Source organism: Drosophila albomicans, chromosome 3 (assembly GCF_009650485.2).
Source record: "Drosophila albomicans strain 15112-1751.03 chromosome 3, ASM965048v2, whole genome shotgun sequence".
In the NCBI taxonomy this organism is placed as follows: Eukaryota; Metazoa; Arthropoda; class Insecta; order Diptera; family Drosophilidae; genus Drosophila; species Drosophila albomicans.
The window spans coordinates 4,036,902-4,055,297 of record NC_047629.2 but is presented as its reverse complement, the minus strand read 5'-3'; the positions used below and the strand labels follow the sequence as shown (position 1 = coordinate 4,055,297).

Sequence of the window (18,396 nt, the reverse complement as noted above, 5' to 3'; positions counted from 1 at the left end):
ATATCACAGCATCGCCCCCGTTGTTGATCGTACTTTGACCCCAAAATTTAAATTTTGAGCATCACAGTCTCCGAGTCAATTAGTCAGCCAGGACAAAGAATTGTACATAGCGTGTATATGTGTATATTTCTTGATATTAATAGCATCAAGTCAAAAGTGTTTTTTATTGCTTCCCAAACCCTTTAACAGTTTTAGAAAAAAATAATACAATTCGCATAACAACATATACATACATAATAATTTTTTGTACATAATTAAATGATAAATTTTCATGACCATTTCGAAATTAATGAATTTCTGGGACAAAACTTTATTTGATTTGTGTAGTTTTAGTACGCAATTTCACTTAGTTTCTTTTTTGAGTACTTGACATTTTCATGAGTAACTAAAGCTTTTTAAAGGTTTTGTTTTTTTTTATCGTATCAAGACTAAATAAAGAATGCAGTAAGAAATAGTAAGATTAGTAAATTCAAAACAAAATAAATTATAGAAAAAAGTGAAACAGAAAGAAACGAAGAAATGAAAGTGAAACGAGAATAGGACATTAATTGCACCGTTTTGAGCTCAGACCACAAACCGATGGACATGACTCGGATTGAAGGAGGGGCGGCGGCTAATGCTCGATCCATTGTCGTGATCACCGCTGACTCGGCTACTAGAATGTTGAACACCCGATGAGCTGGGCACCGATGTTGACGTTGGATGCAACAAAGACGAGACTTTCTGGACACGGCGATGTCCACGTTTACCCTGAAAACGAATCAATAGTTGCAATGTTAGTAAGGAGAAACTATACGAAATACATATATAATTACCTGTCGAGCCTTTTGGTTGCGCGATTCGGCAATTAGGTGATCGGGCACCTGGAACAGACCTTCGCCCCGTGTTATAAGCACATTGGTTAAGCGACAGCATAATGCTGCCATCTTCACTTGCTCGGCAATGCTGTTTTTGTCCGTTGGATGAATGTAACGTGGTGGAAAGAATGATGGTGCAAAGATTGTGGACACATTGTGCAAATTCATTTTGTTAATATCTTGCAGATCGATGATAGCGTTGAGGAAACGCAATATCGAACGCAGTGTGTTACGATTTTCGTGTGGCAGCATTTGACATAAATTGGACAGTGCTCGCATCTGATCCATGGAGGGTAGTGTGTGACACTGATAGAAGAGTTGGATGAGCTCACTCGATAGCAATGGCTGGGGCAGTTCGCGTAACCAACGCTTCAGCAACGCACTCAGCTCATGGACACTGGCGGCGCTCAGCAGCTGTGCGAATTTTTCGGGCTTCTGGTAAAAACTTGATTCTAATTCGTTGTAAATTAATTCAGTCTGCAATTGAATAAATTTCGCATTATTAATTGAGCAGACAATTATGTACGTGTCTTAACTTGCCTTGTGTTTCTGTCCAGCTACACGCAAAATACCCTCTTCTCTGGTGCCGCGCTTCATCAACTCCTCGAGCAGCCCCTCTAAGAAACGCGGCACTAATGTCGAGTCCATGCCGGATAGTTGTTGATCTCGACGTATGAGTGCATTCAACGATACGCCAAACAGACTGCCCTCCTCTTTCCGCCGCCTCTTGAATGGTTTTCGCTTGTCCAACGACACCTGATTTCGATCGAAGACGGTGGCCAATTCCAGCCAAAATACTGGCTGCAAACGCTTTAGATCAATCTCGTTAATGGTGTCAATATCAGAGTATGATTCCTGTATGACCACGCCGCAGTTATCGACTGCATCAATGCCATCATCCTGACTAGAATTATCGCGGCACATGCTTTCAAAGCTAATACCATCGCGTGATGACTGCGAGTCGCGTAATTCCTGCTTCGGCGACTCCAAGTGCATTTTGTTGAGTATCTTCTCGGGCGACGTCGTTGAAATGTGCGCAGCATTTGGATGATACTCGTCGCTCGAGTCACCTGAAGACGTGTTGTTCTCACTCTGCGAATCCTGCATAATTTGACCACGCACGCGTCTAAACAAAAGGGAATGTTAGAATTTGGGTACATAGTTTATTTATTTAGTGATTCTTACCCCACAGAACATGACGGATCTGAGCCGGATCGATTGCGTGGTATGTGTATGGTGCCAATGCGTGAAAAGCCAAGCAACTCGATGCCCTCAGACGAATACATGGGAATATCGCAGCGTACTTGGCTGCCGCGAAATAGATCCGTCGAAGTCGAGGCTTTCAGTGGAGCACTTGGAGTGCGACGTATCTTCTGCTTCATGTGTTTGTTGTTGAGCGAGGGAAAGCCACTCACATTATCGTTGGCAGCGTTGTGATCGAAAATGCTCACAAAACTGGGGCTGCAATAATTCAAAAGATTGCATTTTATCTATCGTACATAAAGTATTTGACGCAACTTACATTGAAGCATTGCCCCACACATCGTCGCCATGCACAGAGTCCAAAGAGTCGGGCGTCGCACTACGAGATCTTGTACCAGTGCTCGATTCCTGCGAAGAAAGGGAAGCAAACAATTTTTAGTTATACGATGGTATTATATCAGTTACAGTTCGCGGAATTCAAAACAACTAAATAACATATCACATAATTGCATAAATCTTCATTATAAATATATCTATTATTATTACGTTAAAATAAATTCAGTAATATCTCTTTCAAGATTTAATTCAAATTTGACATTCTGACTTTACAATAGTTTGGTGTGAATAACATCATTGAATTTTACGAATTATGAATGGTTATATTATATATGTAGTATTTACTCACATCAAAATCGCGGAACACATCGCGTATGTCTGGTTTGCGTTTGGAGCGATTCTTTGTGCGTCCTCGTACTGTGTGATTGAGTGCTCGAACTCGCTGTTTAATCGCCTCGGCATGTGGGCGCGATAAAGTCGCTAAAACTGGCTCCAGATCTGTTGAGCGAAGCTCGATACCCTGCCAAGCCAAGCCATGCCAAGATAAACAATAAATAAGAACGCAGTTATAAACAAATTACTGTGTATAGTGTGTGGTTTGCGTCAATGTTTATGCACAATTTGTATTTTAAACACGTTGCGAATTCCGCAACGTAGTTGGACTTAATAATAGCAATAATAATATGAATCTAGCGTAGAACAGAATCTACGGCTGTTGTTACCTGTTCAAAAGGTTTTGTCAATTCCGGATATCCAGCTGAAATCAGCCACTCGGCCTCCATTTCGCCATCTGTGGAATCACATAACGATGTAAAATACATTAGTATAATCCTAATCCTCTAAGGGTGACTCGAGATCTCGAGTTATAGATAAGTCACTGCGTCAGTTCTTAGATTACTTTGCTCTTTCTTTGTCCCGCCCATATCGCAATGTAAACAGGCAAGATAACTGTGCTCGACTTTGAGATACCATATATCTTTTATTTTTAGGGTAGGAAAAACAAGTTAGACTCCAAATACCACATTTATATATTATTTACTTACATTCCAACACTAAGACTCAACATTTTAAAATGCAACCCAAAACTATTATAAACACGACATTTCTATATTATTTATTTATTTTTTAGCGAACTTGTAATTCAAAATGAAGAATCTAACTTAATTTAAATAGAGTACTAACTATTTTGGACTATATATTTTATATTTTTGGTTTTCCATTTTGTTGCGAGTAGAGTAAATAAGACAATTGAAAAGTAAACCTGCTTAATTGTTGATAAAAATCGATGTGAATATTCATAAAATAAATTACATGTTAGGTCAAATAATAATACTTTAAGATTGTCTGTGGATACATCTAACATGAACTTAAGAAGACATCTTTAAGTTGTCAAACCATCGATTCCATAAGTATAAAAATGTTCATAATTCTGATCTCTAGCCTATGTATGTGTTTTTCTTATGATATACCCTTTTATTCTCTTGCTACCGGGTAACATCAAGCAGGTACTCCTGTCATCTACTTACCCTCGTAATGGATCTCGGGCTCGTTGCATGTCGAGTTCGTCTGCAGTAAATACTCGTTAAGAAACTCTGTGTAATCCTGGTCACATGTGTTATCAAGTGAAGCGTTATTGTTGTTATTATTGCTGTTGCTGTTATTATTGTTATTGCTGTTCATTTTTGCTAAGTTTGTTTCTTATTTGTGTTGTTAAATTTCTGTGATAAATGTCGAATATGGCATACTGTTTTAATTGATCACAAGCTACAGGAAAAGCATTAATCGCCGCCTTTCAAGGCACCTCGCACATTTATCTGTTTATCTTTATCTATTCCCTTTCGATATTGTTGTTGTCGTTTCTGCTGTTATTACTGTTGGTGTTTTGCTTTTGTGTCGCTGCAAGAATAAACAATATAAATTACAAGCAAATAATATATTTTTCAGACGCATGAAGGTGACTTAATCTGAAGTACGCCTTCAGTCTCTTTATACATACTTATGTACATATATGGATGTAGGAATGTACAAACAGTATGTATGTATGTCGTTTTGCACACCTTTTTATTATAGCCAATTAAATGGGTTTAATTTGTTCGCACACACACACACCCCTGCGATGCACATGTGCATTCGCAAGTAGGAAAATTTGCACTCACACATATATATATAAATATATATACAGTATTACGACGTATGTATGTACATATTTACAGATGTAAGCCAACGCGTTGCGTACATTTACATATATGTATGTATATTCATCAAGTACTATTACTAATACGTAGCCACTTTAGTATGTCTACATACGTACATACATACACAGTGGAGAGAGTGAAGACATATTAGTACGACTAGATGTACGTACACATGTATGTATGTATGTTAGCTTGTAGGTTGGGCTGTTGCATGGCTATGTATGTATGTATTTACTTTTGTGATTGCTTTACGCACATACACATACATAATTCACAATTATTGTTGTACTTAACTGCAGCGTATTTACGTACATATTAAATTATAAATTTATTTGTATACATGCATGTTGTGTATTTTTCTTTTAACAAAAAGGGAAATCTGTCCCTTCCTATAATTGCGTTCACTCTTCTTTCACTTCCTATATATGTATGTAGCTACATACATATTTGTATGCTCACACACTCATAACTCCACATACATGCATACATATGTGTATGGCACTTGCATTAATAAATACATTCAAATTTAAATACATATGTGTGCATGTGTGTATGCAGAGACTTGTTTCGTTGTATGTATTTCAGTATGTTTATGAAACAATGCAAACTTGTATATGAATTAATAAATACGATTTGTATTTTCACATATGTATTTGTCGTCACATATTCGAATTGTTCGTATGTGTTTTGTTTAAGTTTAATACGTACACAAATCTATAGGTATGTAAATATATATATACAATGAATATATGTATATAATCACAATCCGCACGCAAACATCATTTCGAACCGAGAATTGAAAATGAACTGATACTAAGAACGAACAACTTCAACTTCATTGCCAATGTGTGTGTGTAGACGAATAAATACTTGTGTCTGTATTGGGCCCATAAATGACTGTGCTTGATAGTAAGTGTTCGTTGTATGTGTAAATCTTCATATATTCATACATATATGTATGAATGTTGAAAAGATCAGGTTTAAATTGAAGCGTGAGCAACAGGTTTGCATGAATATAAACACGATGTCAGCCCGACAAAATTGTCAAAGTCTGCATTGTCCATTAAGCTGCGTTGATACCTCGCTTTGTTTTTCGATAAATATCTGTTCACTTTTTGAAATATACATTTAATTTTAATTTTAATAGATAACAAATTAAATGAGGTGAATGCAATTAAAAGAATGGGTGTGAATGACTAATACTTTTGTACTCAGTTTAACCGATAACTCTGAAGGTTGTATTTAGTTTCACCGTACCTGTCACTGGTTAACTGAAGTTATCGATTGCTTTGCATGGGTAGAAAATATAAAGCCTACCGATTTTCATATACGAATAGAGAGATTTTTGACATTATCAATTTTGTAATTATTCTATTTTATAAAAATTCCTATTTTGTAATTGTTTTGATATTAGCTCAAATAGTAATTTTGTATTACTTTATTTGGCAGTCATAATTTCCAGTACAAAAAAGTATTAAAAGTCTTAATTAAAATTAAAATTATAATAATAATATTAATACAATAAATTAACTTACCAAATGTAAATATTTTAATTTAAATATTTAAATTGACAAACTAGTTTTCATTTATTTAAATCAATATATTTAAAAATATATTACAATTGAAAATAAAGAAATCGTTAATTACAAAGTTTTATTATTATTTGATTTAAGTATCAGTAAGTTAACAATAAGGTTTTAATTTGAATCATTAAATACGCGAAGCTTTAATTTTTATTTGTTTTTACAAAACTTTTCCTTACATTTTTTATGTTTCGTTTGAAATGACAGTTTGAATGTTTTCAAGAAACATGGAATATTGAAATGACCCCATAGTCAGATTTATTGTTTCCACTTATCTTAGCAACATCTAAAAGAAAACATAAATGCTTATCAACATATATGCTCCAAGCATTTGGCGTTGCCACACAATGTGAAAATTGAATAAAATATCGTTGACAATATAATATGTATATCGATATACATTTTTTTTAGAACAACTTACCAGTGTAGCCATATATTGCACACAATAATTTTCGATTGACAATATAAAAAAGTTAAATTTCATGCCGCTGTTTAAATAACAAAAAAATCGTTACCTTAGAATGTAGAGCAACCAATTCGAAAATTTGTTGATGTTGAGAACTGAACATATCTCTAGTCCAGTGTAACCAATACGTTAATGGTATATTTGTTGTTGGGAAAATAGTATATTTTGAAATTCAACTCACCACGAAAGACTTCAATGGGGAAACCAGTTCTGCAGTTATTTACAATTTTCAGTTCATAGACAAACGCAGCGCGCTTCTTTATTTCTTTAGGATGCGTTTGTGTACGTCGGGCGATTAACATTTACACATTTACATATATTCGTGATGAATTTATTTTGTTTCTAACGATTCATAGATGCGTGTGTGCTCAAATTGGTGTGAATTTAATTGATGAAATTGTGCCAGTGTCGTATGCAATTTTACATATAAACAAAATGTAAGATACATACATACATACATGTCTCATATAAACAAAATTTATGTAGTGCGTGCATATATAAATAAACAAAGTGTTTAAACAAATAAACAACAAAACTGAAAGCCCATGCATGGATTATATTGATATGCTTTTATGTATAAATAAACAAAATCATATATACAAACAAAACTTATTACACGAATGTATATTGATGTATGTAGTTGTGTATGGTAAGTCTCGATATTCGATATATTTACCGCTCAGACACAGCTAAAGAATGGTTAAATGCATACACATCAATATAAATTCGTTATGTATGTGAGTATACACTAGCCAAACACGCATCTTTGCTTATCGTAAACATGTCGCATTTGTGAGTTACATGCATATTTGTGTGTATGTATATACACATACATACTTACGTATATGCACAAGCTATTGTACATATGTATATGTGTGTGTAAGTGGTCTCTTCAGATATCTAGAGCAGCTTCATCAAGATGTTTAGCACTCATAAAAACATATAAACATACATATGTACATTCATAATTACATATGCATGTTTGCATATTAGATTTGTGCGTAATTTCATAAAGTTCATGCGTGCAACATTCAGCCAAACATACAGACGCGTGTTTGATATATTATGTTGCTACAATTCATACACAAACACAAATACATACCAACGTGTACACAAACTTACATACATACATACATATTTTTATGTTCAACACACACACGTACACACAGCTGTGTCTGTGTGAGTGTAAGTGTTTCTGTTTTTTAAAGCTGTACAAGGGGTGTGTGTGTGATCCCACAGCAAGTGTGAGTGTAATGTGGTGCGAGTGTGATGTGTATGTGTATCCGTATCCAATCAAGCTGGAAACGAAAGGATTTTATTCATTTGTGTGCGTGTGCGAGTGAGTGTATGAGTTTGGCTGTGTGTGGCGCACATTTCTGTGAATGTATTGTGTATGCTACATTTGTGCCCATCCAGCGTTGTTTCACTGCTGCTGCTGCTGCTACTGCTCTGCTGCTCTCACTGCTGCTAATGCAACAGACGCGACGGTGTTCGATGACCAAAAGAGTCTTACATACACACTCACATTCACACATACATGGATTGTATTTAGTCTGCTTGTGTGCGTGTGCACATTTTGAAATTATGTTTTATGCGTGTTTTCGTCGTGTTACCGGGATTAATTAAAACGTAGATTTTAATGAATTAGTGTATTTGATTTGCTGTGGATGGATAGCGATTTAGCAAACAAGCGGGAAAATAATTTGGCTAGCACAAATACATCCACACACACCCACGCACACACAAGTATGCTCCCCCTTCATAAATGTTTAAAATGTTCAAATGAGTGAATGTAAATATGTGTGTGTTTGTATTTACAGGCAATTACATGAACATGAACACTTCGCTAACAACGTAAAGTTACCCCAGACAAGCTCAGCATTGATTTTTTATACCCTGTACAAAGGGTACAAAAATCACTCAGCTCTTATTTGTTATTATACCCTGCATTTCACTACATTCAAAAAGGGGTATGCCGAAAGTAACCCATAAAATACCCTATGAATAGCCTTAATAGGCAACAACTATTTCATAAAATACTGATGCGCAGCTCAAATATGTTCATACCCTTTTATTGGCTTAGTCTGGCAACTCTCTGCAAGTCACTTTGGATGTTAGTAATTAATGCATGAAAGAGGGTTTCTCTAAGAGTTGCCAAGATAACGTGTTATCTATCTCTTTCTATGCGTACTTCTGTTGCGCTCCTCGTAACAGCTGCCGCTTAATAGTTTCAAATTTTAATAGCATTTTTACAGGTAGCAAGCACTTTGTTGACCTGATAGACGTTGGGAAAGTTGACCTTATGATACTGAATATGAACTAGAAATGAATCATGTAGTGAATTTGGAATGTAACGAAATTAATGCAGAGGATTAAATGAAAATAATAAACTCATTCCTTGTTCTTGCAGTGCACTTTATTGTGATTACCGTGAAATCGTATTTAACTGAAAATAATTCCCAAAAGATCGCAGAGTGCTTTATTTCTTTGGGATCATAGAAAGAGATTGAGGAATGAGTAGATTGAAAAATTCAGCCAACTCGAAGTGAAATATACCCTCGAAAAATGTACGCAATTATTATGGATGATCTCCCGCTGCTGACAATGATAAAAGAATATTCATCATATTACTGAATTGCACCGGATTCCAGTCAATCAGAGCAAAGAAACCAATAAGAATCGTTGTGTTGAAAATAAATACCAGAAACTTGCCATTGCAACAACGCGATAAAATGTCATTGGTGGAAAGGAAACATTTTCTACAGTGGACTGTGGTAATGACGTTTGTGCTGCTTTCGGTGTCCGGTCTAGATGCAGTATCTAGCTTGCAAGGTGTGCCGACTTGGATGTAAGTATACCTCATTAATTAACATAATTAACTTTCATTTTATGTCGCTTCAAGAATCATCTACAACGCTTTTCCAGCAGGTGTTGTACGTGGCAAATGTGTTTCTTGGTTCTATGTTATGTACACACTTATAGTTTTATATAATGTTTATTTATCTTATTTAGATTTGCTTATTTTTTTCTATACGTCATTTACCGCTTACAACAGTTACAAAGATCTTTCGCTTACTTTAAACTGAAGGCCTAAATATTGTTATTAATAAATGTTCCAATCTAACAATTCTTTGGAATCAACGGCAAATAATATGTAGATAATATGCTTGACCAATTTTCAACATGTAAACTAGGGTCAGAATAATAAATAATATGCACATCCTATAGATAGAGCAGATCTATAGATCAAAACATTAGTAACACTTTTTTTTGTAGATTCGTAATAAAAAAATAGATAGCAAGAAACAAAATTTTCCGAATTTGCCCTATAAAATTATTATTATTTTTTTATAAATATCATAATTCAATTCTAATGAAATAACAGGGGAACATTTAGAATGCGGGATTTTATCAAAATCTTTTTATTTTGCTGTTTTTCGTTTATTTCTTTAAGGAAATATGTTACGAAACACATTTGTGCTTGCGGTTTTAATTCCGTTTTGTTTATTAGTTGACACACATCATTATTATAAATGATCTGAGAAAAACGTCGCGATAAAATTTGTGAAAAAATAAAATGCTTTGAAAAAGACCTCAAATTTTAATTTTAGAATTTTATTACAAAAAAGTCGCAATTCGTATGTTTGTTATATATTTTTCATAAATCTGCTTCAGATAATTATTATGTAGTTTCATGACTTGTAGCTGGCATAGAACTCTTGAGTGTTGAGCTAACATTTCATGTTTTTTAGTATGTTTTTTTCTCCAGACCCTGAGCGTAGATTTGTTTTGTATAAGAGAACCAGAAAAAAAATAATCTATTTTTGCTTATATGGGAAACACTCGATTTTTGGGGTTTGGCTCAAAATGTTATACACTTGCAGTAGGTATATTAATTTTTGTACAATCGTTCTGCACTGAAAACACAATTTTGTATTAATTTAGGTTTTGTTTTTTTTTTAGAGCAGGACTAAATGTGTCGAATAATTTGATGAATATCTGTTTCCACACGATTTGCTTCTGATTCAGGCACAGTTGTTAATGTAAACTTGTAATAGGCGTCGATGTGGTTGGTGTATTGACTCTGCCGAGAGTATTTAGTTTCCGGCATCTAAAGATGTCTGTACCCTCATGTTTTATTTGAAATTCCTGAATGCTGACGTGCTTGCCATGATATTGATAAGACTCTGAGTGCTGCTGCCTCAAACTTTGACTCACCATGATGATGTTTGTGTGTTCATTGTTGTTGCCCAGTGTATTTTTTTTTGCGTATAAGTAGAAAATATATAATCTATGGTTGTGACTGACTGTAGCTATTTTCGAGGATTAGTTGAAAATCTCGACTTATCAAGAGCGGCAGTAGCAGCAACAGCAGCAGCAGCAGCAGCTGTACCACAAGCTCGAAGCAAGCACACACATTGCGGACATAATAATACTATATATACTATTTTGGGAAGAGATCAGCTTCAGCTCTTGGTGTATGCACTAGGAATAATTTGAAATCAGCAAGCAGGCAAATAAAAAGCACATGTTGCAAAGACTACTACTACAATAGCTGATAACACGCGAAGTGGATTAAAGTGAAACTAAAATCATAATCGTCGCAGTTCAACACTCTCTTGAACCTGATTTGTTTGCTTCATCAATGAATTCGCACAAGTCCAAAGCCAGCATGGCCCAGCTGAACAGTATTCTCTCGAGCCTGCTGCTGTTGTCCCTCTGGTTGGCATCTTGCTGCGCCGTGTCCAGCACTTGGGGCAACATTTCCAATTCGGCGCAATTGCTGCATGTGGAGAACGTGTTGAATGGTTCCTCGCCGGGCAAATATGTGGATCACGAGATTAAATATCCGACAAATGTGAGCAGAACTCAATCGTGGCATTTTATAATGCGTTGTTTCATTTGATGTTTCATTCAATGTAGTTGTTGCTTGTTGGTGTCATCGAACGATCAAAACAGTTTTGTGTTCGTGTTAAAGCGCAAACGTCAGCGTAAATTTCTCTTTTTCTCCATGTGATGAGCGTATATCATAGATAAATGATGCTTTAAAGTATATCTTAAAGTAACTTGATTCAAGTATAATTATAAAAGTGAAAGAATTTAAATTTGTCTTATATTGTATTCAATATATTCTATTTCCTTTGCGCAAAACGAAACAAAATCTGAATATATGTCTCACATGTATATAAACTCCATATCATATCATCAGCATTAGCACATCTGCATGTAACATTTGTACTAAAATTGCTTTGAGATAAGAAACAAAATTGATGATGATCAATCAATAATTCGGTTTCCACACACTTTAGGGAATTGGTAATGGTCGTATCATCTCGGGCATCCGGGCATTTGACCAAGTGACAAACAACACTGGAGGCCATGCTACGATTTACTCTGGAGGCCCCGGCTTTAATTTTGTCCACATCAAACTACAATCGCAGTATAATTATGGCTTAATATTTCGCGTTGAGATCTATGGAAATTGAATTAACCCTAAAGAATTACAAACAAAAAAGAAAAGAAAATATATAACTAACTAACTAACTATCTATATTCTATAATAAACAACTCGAGATGCGAGCAAAGAGTTTGTAAACAGTTGACTAAGTTAGTTGATTAAGTCTTAAATGTACACACGATTAAATAAATATCCATAGACGGCTGATTTTAGCATCGGTTTGAATTATTCCCGAATATTGTACAAGTTGTTAAGTAATCTTTTTTAATGCTTTAATAGATAGTCAATCAATAAGTCATAATCAGATTGGAACTATTTTGAAAAAAAAAACACTTTTAGAGTTTTAGCAATCTTTTGCCAGCATCTTTGTCTTTGTATTGAAGTGTCAATTTGCAGCTTCCGTGCCTCAGAATGAGCGCTAATAGTTGAGTTAGGGAATAAGGCAAAACAACAATGGACCGATGCTGTTCCCAAAACAAGCAAACTTATGTGGGACTTTTACCAAGTTTTTCCCTCAACTTTTTGTATGTATTGAACTGCCAAAATTGCAGATTTCTTGCAATTAAATATGCATTAATATAGAAGTCAATTAATCAATCAGTGAATTAGTTAATCAGTCAGTCATCACTATAACAGTAATTCCGTCAATCAGTCAGCCAATTGGTCAATCAGACACTTAATCAGTGAATCAATCAGACAGTTATTAATCAATAAGTGTATCAATCAGTCAGCCAGTCGTCAATCAATCACTGAATCAGTCAGCCAATAAGTCAGTCAATCAATCATCAATCAATCAGTGTATCAGTGAGTCAGTCAGCCAATCATTCAGTCCATCAGTCAGTCAATCAGGCATCAATCGTCAGTCAATCAGCCTGCAGATAGCTGTTGTGAAAACGAATAATAAATCAACAGATTTTTTCTAGATATAATATAAATACAAGTTTATTATGCTCCCCAGATCTCGATCTGAGATTTAATACCAGCTCCCAGAGCGGAAGTGAATTTCACAGTCACTGTGGTGGAGCCCACGCCGCCGGATGTGATCTCAGCGGTGGCGCCACGCATACGCTTCAGGTCGGTAATGTGAATGTAATCGATAGTCTTGGCCGTGCCCGCCTGGGTGAGCGTGTATGTCTTTGTAGTCGTCGACAGCAGCGACTTGCGTTTGGTGATTGTTTCCTGAGCGATGAGTGTGTCCGTTGTGGCCTTGGTGCCCCAAGTGTAATCGTTGCCTTCACCATCGCCGCCAAGAGCGCTAACAAGACAGACGAGTGTGCCCAGGAGCAGGATAAGGCGCAGACTGCGATTCATTTTTGTGTGTTGTTGTGTGGTTGTGTTAGGGTTAGAGACAAAGTTCAACTGTTGGCCCAACTGCAACTGTCCCTTGTTTTTATACAGCAGACGGAGAGAGAGAGTGAGGGAGAGAATCGTGTGTGCAGCAGCAGTCTTGGCCTAGTTTGATAATGTAATGGCAACACCTGGTTGTCTAGCGTCTATCTATTGCCAAGATACAGATTACATTCGACACAACATGCGCATGTTGAAACAGATGTAACTGTAACTGTTCTTCGATGCGATGTCTCAACAGTCAGGAAAAACCAGTTTCGTCAAAAAAGCAACAAAATTAAGAGAAAAACAATTCAATGGCTGAACCTTTTGTTTTCCAATATGAATCAAACTCTAATTGCTTATTATGCAAAGCAAAGAAAGTGATGCACTTTCTTTACTCTCTTCGCAGCTGTTGCCAATTTGAAAATGCTTTTCCCAGATGTGGGAAAAATTGTTCCGAATTTTGAAACAGCTCTACTTAAAAATCAACATAAAAGTGCGCTTATTTGATGAAGGATATTTTTAACGGACCTTTGACTTTATTATTAATGCACTCTGACCATTCATCTTCAACTTTCCGCAGCTCTTTGGGACTTAAGTCGCCATTCATTGAGTTCGGCGCCCAGGACGAGCAGCTGGCCAACACGAGCATCCCGCTGAACATCACCAAGGATGAGCAGGCCTATATGCATCAGGAGGGACTGCGCAAGCTGGGCACCTTCATCAAGCCCGTCGATCTGCGCGACTCGGAGACTGGCTATGTAAAGGCGGATCTCACGAAGAGACTGGAGACGCCCACTGCGCAGGCGCGTCGTGTCCATCCCATACAGGAGGAGATGGATCAGAAGCAAATCATCTTGCTGGATGAGGATACCGATGAGAATGGTCTACCGGCCAGTCTCACGGAGGAGGATCGCAAATTCATTGTGCCCATGGCACTGAAGAATTCCTCGCCCGAGTTGCGTTGGGGTGTGCCCGCCAAGACGCCCGTGTTTTCCAGTCTGACGAGCGCAAATCCCACGCGTTCGTCGCTGCCAACGGCCGCAAGGAGGCGTAGCACCACTACGCACACCAGCACCACAATTGCACCGGATCCCACTTCGAACATCGATGATCTGAAGAAGCACATTCTCTTTCTGCACAACATGACGAAGAGCGACAACAATTTCGAGTCGAAATTCGTCAAATTCCCGAGCTTACAGAAGGAGAAGAGCAAGCAGGGTGGCGGCGGCGGTGGTGGCAGTGGCGGATCTTCCAACACGAATGCCAAGCGTCCCCAGCGACCTGTGCTTCAATATGCTGCTCCCATTGCTCCGCCCACGCGCAGGGTGCCGCAGGGAGCACATACGCCAGGCCAAAAGCCTTTCGGTGGTTATTACCACAACGAGGATGAGTCGAACACCTTCGTGGATGTGGTTGGCTCATCGGATCGCAGCAAGGAGCGCACCAAGTACGAGGGTGTGCCTCAGGTGCATCTTCTGGGCGATGACGACACGTCAACTACGACGTCGTCGACCACAACGACAACCACAACGTTAGCTCCGCCGACCGAGTCGAGCTCCAAGCGCACCACAAAGCGTCCCGTTTGCCTGCGCAATCCCGAGTCACCGAAATGCGTGCGCCAACGACAGCGAGAGGAGCAACAACGTCAGCGGGAACGAGATGAATGGTTTCGCGGTCAGGCGGAGTTTATGCGGCCACGCTTCGAGCCCATCATACAGACAATCAACAACACAAAGCGTTTCGCTGTGTCCATTGAAATACCCGATTCCTTTAAAGTACATTCCGATGCAGCGCCTCCCGATGAAGCGCCCGATCTCCAGACGCTCTCACGCGTCAGCCGAAGCTCACAGCCGAAGCGACGCAACATTGCCGCGGCGTCGTCGTCGGCGGATAAGCTGGCGCAGTCGACAGGCAACTATTTTGCCCATGACATCATCATGACGTCGGCGGGCGTAACCGATGGTCGTGAATTTATGCTCGCCAATGTGCATCAGTTTGGCATGCTGCCCCCTGAGCATGAGAACGAAACATTGCCCGCCCCCACAGCAGCGTACTCGGAGACGATCAATCTCAATCCCGACAACTGCTACACGGTCGAGGGTCTCTCCTATGGCCAGAAGAAACAGTGCGCTCTGCACACGAGTGTGATGCCCGCGATAAGTCGCGGCGCACGCGCTGCTATACAAGTAACTATGATACACACATTGATTAACTACATAACTAATCTGTACTTTTCTTTATTTAGGAATGTCAATTTCAATTCAAAAATCGTCGCTGGAACTGCAGCACTACAGACGATGCCACCGTCTTCGGTCCCATGACTGGTTTGGGTAAGCTGTTGATAACTCCTCTGTACTCGATGACTTTGTTAATGTTTTCACTCGTTTGCAGGCACACCGGAGATGGCCTTCATACACGCACTGGCGGCAGCAACTGTGACCAGTTTTGTGGCGCGCGCCTGTCGCGATGGTCAGCTCACATCGTGCGGATGCTCGCGCGGATCGCGACCCAAGCAGTTGCATGACGACTGGACCTGGGGCGGCTGCGGTGACAATCTCGAGTATGCCTACAAGTAAGTGTTGCCCTACACAGGCGGGATATTCAATTAGAGCTGACAAACATTTGCATTTTCAGATTTGCTACAGATTTTATTGATGTGCGCGAGAAGGAGACGCGTCGCGGCACACGTGGAGCGGGAAATCCAGAGCGTCGTCGCAAGCAAATGCAGGCCGACGATGCCAAGGGCGGTGGCAACTCTCAGATCAACGAGGATAGCGTCAAGAGCACGAAAGAGACCAAGTCCAAGTCGAGCCACGATGGCAAAAATGAGACTGCGTCATCGGTGATGTCTGATCTGCAGAGTAAGACAAGAAAAAAAGGCAATGATTCGTCGTTATTGCCGTCAGTGGCGTCGTCATCGCTTGCCCCACCTAAGCAGGAGTCCAGTGATGAGAAGGACGAGCCTCGTATTAATTCCGAGGATTTAATAGAGCTGCAAGAGCGCATCACTAAGGAAATTCTAAATTCCAAGTTAAAGGAAAACGATATGATCGAATTGCAGGTGAGCGCTGTTTGAATATTCGCATTGAGCTGTAGATACTCGCCAGCAATTGTAATTGTTAAGTTACATTAATATTATTGTGATTATAAATTGCAAATCATGATGGAAGAAGCACTATACGGGGACAATTGCGATCCTAGAATGTACAATTTATATTCACATAAATGAGCTGAGTCGCCAATTCTGTCTCCTCTTTTTACACTCTCGTGTATATTGATGATGCGCTTGGGAACTGAATATATCGGACTAATAAGTATGATAAACCCATTTGCAACCAACACTTTCAAGTACCCTAATCCTTCAAAGAAATGTGGAAGTTCCATTCAAGCCAGCTTCCAAATGAGATATTTTCTAAATTCGATATCAATGAATGTTTCCATCACGTTGTGTCTGTTTCTCCTCTAGTGAAATTTCAACCCGACTGACTTTGTTCTATTGCCGTTTGTTTACTTATGTATGTTGGCTTTTCGTTTACAATAGGAGAACATCAATCGTGAGATTTTAAACTCGAAGCTGTTCAACGGAGAGGCTAATGGAAAGCGTCGCAAGCGCAAGCGCAAGAATCAACGGGCCGTTAGTGGAGAGGCGCCTGTAATGTCGAATGCCAACATCAAGGCTAGAAGTCTTATGAATCTACACAACAATGAAGCGGGCCGTAGGGTAAGCTACCGAGAAGGATTTGCTTGTTGCTCAAAAATGAATATAACTAATGATATTTCTTTCTTTAGGCCGTTATTAAAAAGACACGAATTACGTGCAAATGCCATGGCGTTTCAGGTTCATGCAGTTTGATCACGTGCTGGCAGCAATTATCTTCCATCAGAGAAATTGGCAAGTTGTCTCAATAGTAATTATTATCCTAAATATTTATTTTGTATATTCACCTTTGCAGGTGACTATTTGCGTGAGAAATATGAAGAGGCTACTGAGGTGAAGCTGAATAAACGCGGACGTCTTCAGGTGAAGAACAGCCAGTTTAAGGTGCCCACCGCGCACGATTTAATCTATTTGGATGAGAGCCCGGACTGGTGTCGCACCAATCGTCTATTGCAGTGGACAGGTGAGGCATTTGATATACCCTTCGTTGTTATTCAAGCTGTTATTGATGTTGTATTTGTTACTCTTAGGTACGCACGGTCGTGTGTGCAACAAGTCTTCGTCGGGTCTCGATGGCTGCGGCATTCTGTGCTGTGGCCGAGGCTACAACACCAAAAATATCATCGTTCGCGAGCGCTGCAACTGCAAGTTCCACTGGTGCTGCCAGGTTAAATGCGATGTATGTACAAAGGTACTCGAGGAGCACACATGTAAATAGGTTTATTCAATGATAGGCAGCACAGAACAATGTCCATACGATCACGATTCGCAGCTAAACATAAATTAAAACACAAAACAAAAACATATTTATATATATATATCGATTTAGAATATTATTTATTAAAATTAATTAAGTTACGTGAGGCTGTTGCCTAATGGATTTTATTCTTAACTTAAACCACAAACACACACACATTTACAGAAACACAAAAAAAGGTTATTATTCCATAAGGTTTAATTGGCGTCCATGTTGTATTGTACATACGTAATACTTGTACATCTTATAATTGGACCAATATATAGTACATACATACAAAACATATATACGTACTTTAGAGCAGTAAACAATTTTTGTTAGTCTTTAGTGCAGAGGGAAATAAATCCATTTTTGTCGTCATTTCCCAAATTTGAATCCCTCCCAAATGAAAACAAACCCATCAGAGGTTTTCCTTTAATCGAAGCTTTTCGTCACGTTTATCTAGTTTTAAATTTTGCCATTAGTTCTAGTTTCCTTCAACATGTACTTGTTACAACGTGACTAAATTCGAAAACCATTTACTGAAATAATAAAATTGAAAAGCTGCATTC

General features: G+C 38.4%; 4 protein-coding genes and 1 long non-coding RNA gene across 5 annotated transcripts; 2 read left to right on the top strand and 3 right to left on the bottom strand.

Moving 5' to 3' along the window:
• Positions 1-114: 114 nt before the first annotated feature.
• LOC117567199 (rho GTPase-activating protein conundrum) lies at positions 115-5,434 on the bottom strand. The gene is made up of 9 exons (XM_034247027.2): positions 5,300-5,434; positions 3,923-4,292; positions 3,119-3,186; positions 2,746-2,916; positions 2,380-2,468; positions 2,043-2,318; positions 1,398-1,983; positions 816-1,334; positions 115-750 (listed from the first exon to the last, which is right to left on the bottom strand). The coding sequence occupies exons 2-9, from the start codon at positions 4,074-4,076 to the stop codon at positions 565-567; spliced, it is 2,049 nt and encodes a 682-aa protein (XP_034102918.1). The 5' UTR covers positions 4,077-4,292; positions 5,300-5,434; the 3' UTR covers positions 115-564.
• Positions 5,435-6,327: 893 nt separating this feature from the next.
• On the bottom strand, positions 6,328-6,887 carry LOC127565556 (uncharacterized). Its single transcript, XR_007954884.1, has 3 exons — positions 6,822-6,887; positions 6,596-6,662; positions 6,328-6,460 (listed from the first exon to the last, which is right to left on the bottom strand). It is a non-coding gene; the product is annotated as an uncharacterized LOC127565556 (long non-coding RNA).
• A 4-nt stretch (positions 6,888-6,891) lies between these two features.
• LOC117568523 (protein Wnt-5) lies at positions 6,892-18,384 on the top strand. The gene is made up of 10 exons (XM_052004594.1): positions 6,892-7,077; positions 9,051-9,488; positions 14,011-15,616; positions 15,676-15,760; positions 15,822-16,002; positions 16,065-16,491; positions 16,972-17,151; positions 17,220-17,322; positions 17,384-17,551; positions 17,619-18,384. The coding sequence occupies exons 2-10, from the start codon at positions 9,373-9,375 to the stop codon at positions 17,804-17,806; spliced, it is 3,054 nt and encodes a 1,017-aa protein (XP_051860554.1). The 5' UTR covers positions 6,892-7,077; positions 9,051-9,372; the 3' UTR covers positions 17,807-18,384.
• Positions 10,968-12,334, top strand: LOC117568526 (probable salivary secreted peptide). The gene is made up of 2 exons (XM_034249229.2): positions 10,968-11,498; positions 11,950-12,334. The coding sequence occupies exons 1-2, from the start codon at positions 11,286-11,288 to the stop codon at positions 12,124-12,126; spliced, it is 390 nt and encodes a 129-aa protein (XP_034105120.1). The 5' UTR covers positions 10,968-11,285; the 3' UTR covers positions 12,127-12,334.
• Positions 13,016-13,670, bottom strand: LOC117571518 (uncharacterized). Its single transcript, XM_034253690.2, has one exon. It carries the CDS (start codon positions 13,407-13,409, stop codon positions 13,044-13,046), a length of 366 nt encoding a protein of 121 aa, XP_034109581.1. The 5' UTR covers positions 13,410-13,670; the 3' UTR covers positions 13,016-13,043.
• Positions 18,385-18,396: the final 12 nt, after the last annotated feature.

Excerpts from the sequence above, each read along its gene's own strand:
- LOC117567199 (XM_034247027.2), bottom strand. The coding sequence starts at position 4,076 with ATGAACAGCAATAACAATAATAACAGCAACAGCAATAATAACAACAAT. Across the intron at positions 2,319-2,379 it reads GTGTGGGGCAATGCTTCAAT|CCCCAGTTTTGTGAGCATTT; the intron begins GTAAGTTGCGTC and ends GAATTATTGCAG. Across the intron at positions 1,984-2,042 it reads GATCCGTCATGTTCTGTGGG|ACGCGTGCGTGGTCAAATTA; the intron begins GTAAGAATCACT and ends CCTTTTGTTTAG.
- LOC117568523 (XM_052004594.1), top strand. The coding sequence starts at position 9,373 with ATGTCATTGGTGGAAAGGAAACATTTTCTACAGTGGACTGTGGTAATG. Across the intron at positions 9,489-14,010 it reads CAAGGTGTGCCGACTTGGAT|CTCTTTGGGACTTAAGTCGC; the intron begins GTAAGTATACCT and ends AACTTTCCGCAG. Across the intron at positions 17,552-17,618 it reads TCGTCTATTGCAGTGGACAG|GTACGCACGGTCGTGTGTGC; the intron begins GTGAGGCATTTG and ends TGTTACTCTTAG.
- LOC117568526 (XM_034249229.2), top strand. The coding sequence starts at position 11,286 with ATGAATTCGCACAAGTCCAAAGCCAGCATGGCCCAGCTGAACAGTATT. Across the intron at positions 11,499-11,949 it reads AGATTAAATATCCGACAAAT|GGAATTGGTAATGGTCGTAT; the intron begins GTGAGCAGAACT and ends CACACACTTTAG.
- LOC117571518 (XM_034253690.2), bottom strand. The coding sequence starts at position 13,409 with ATGAATCGCAGTCTGCGCCTTATCCTGCTCCTGGGCACACTCGTCTGT.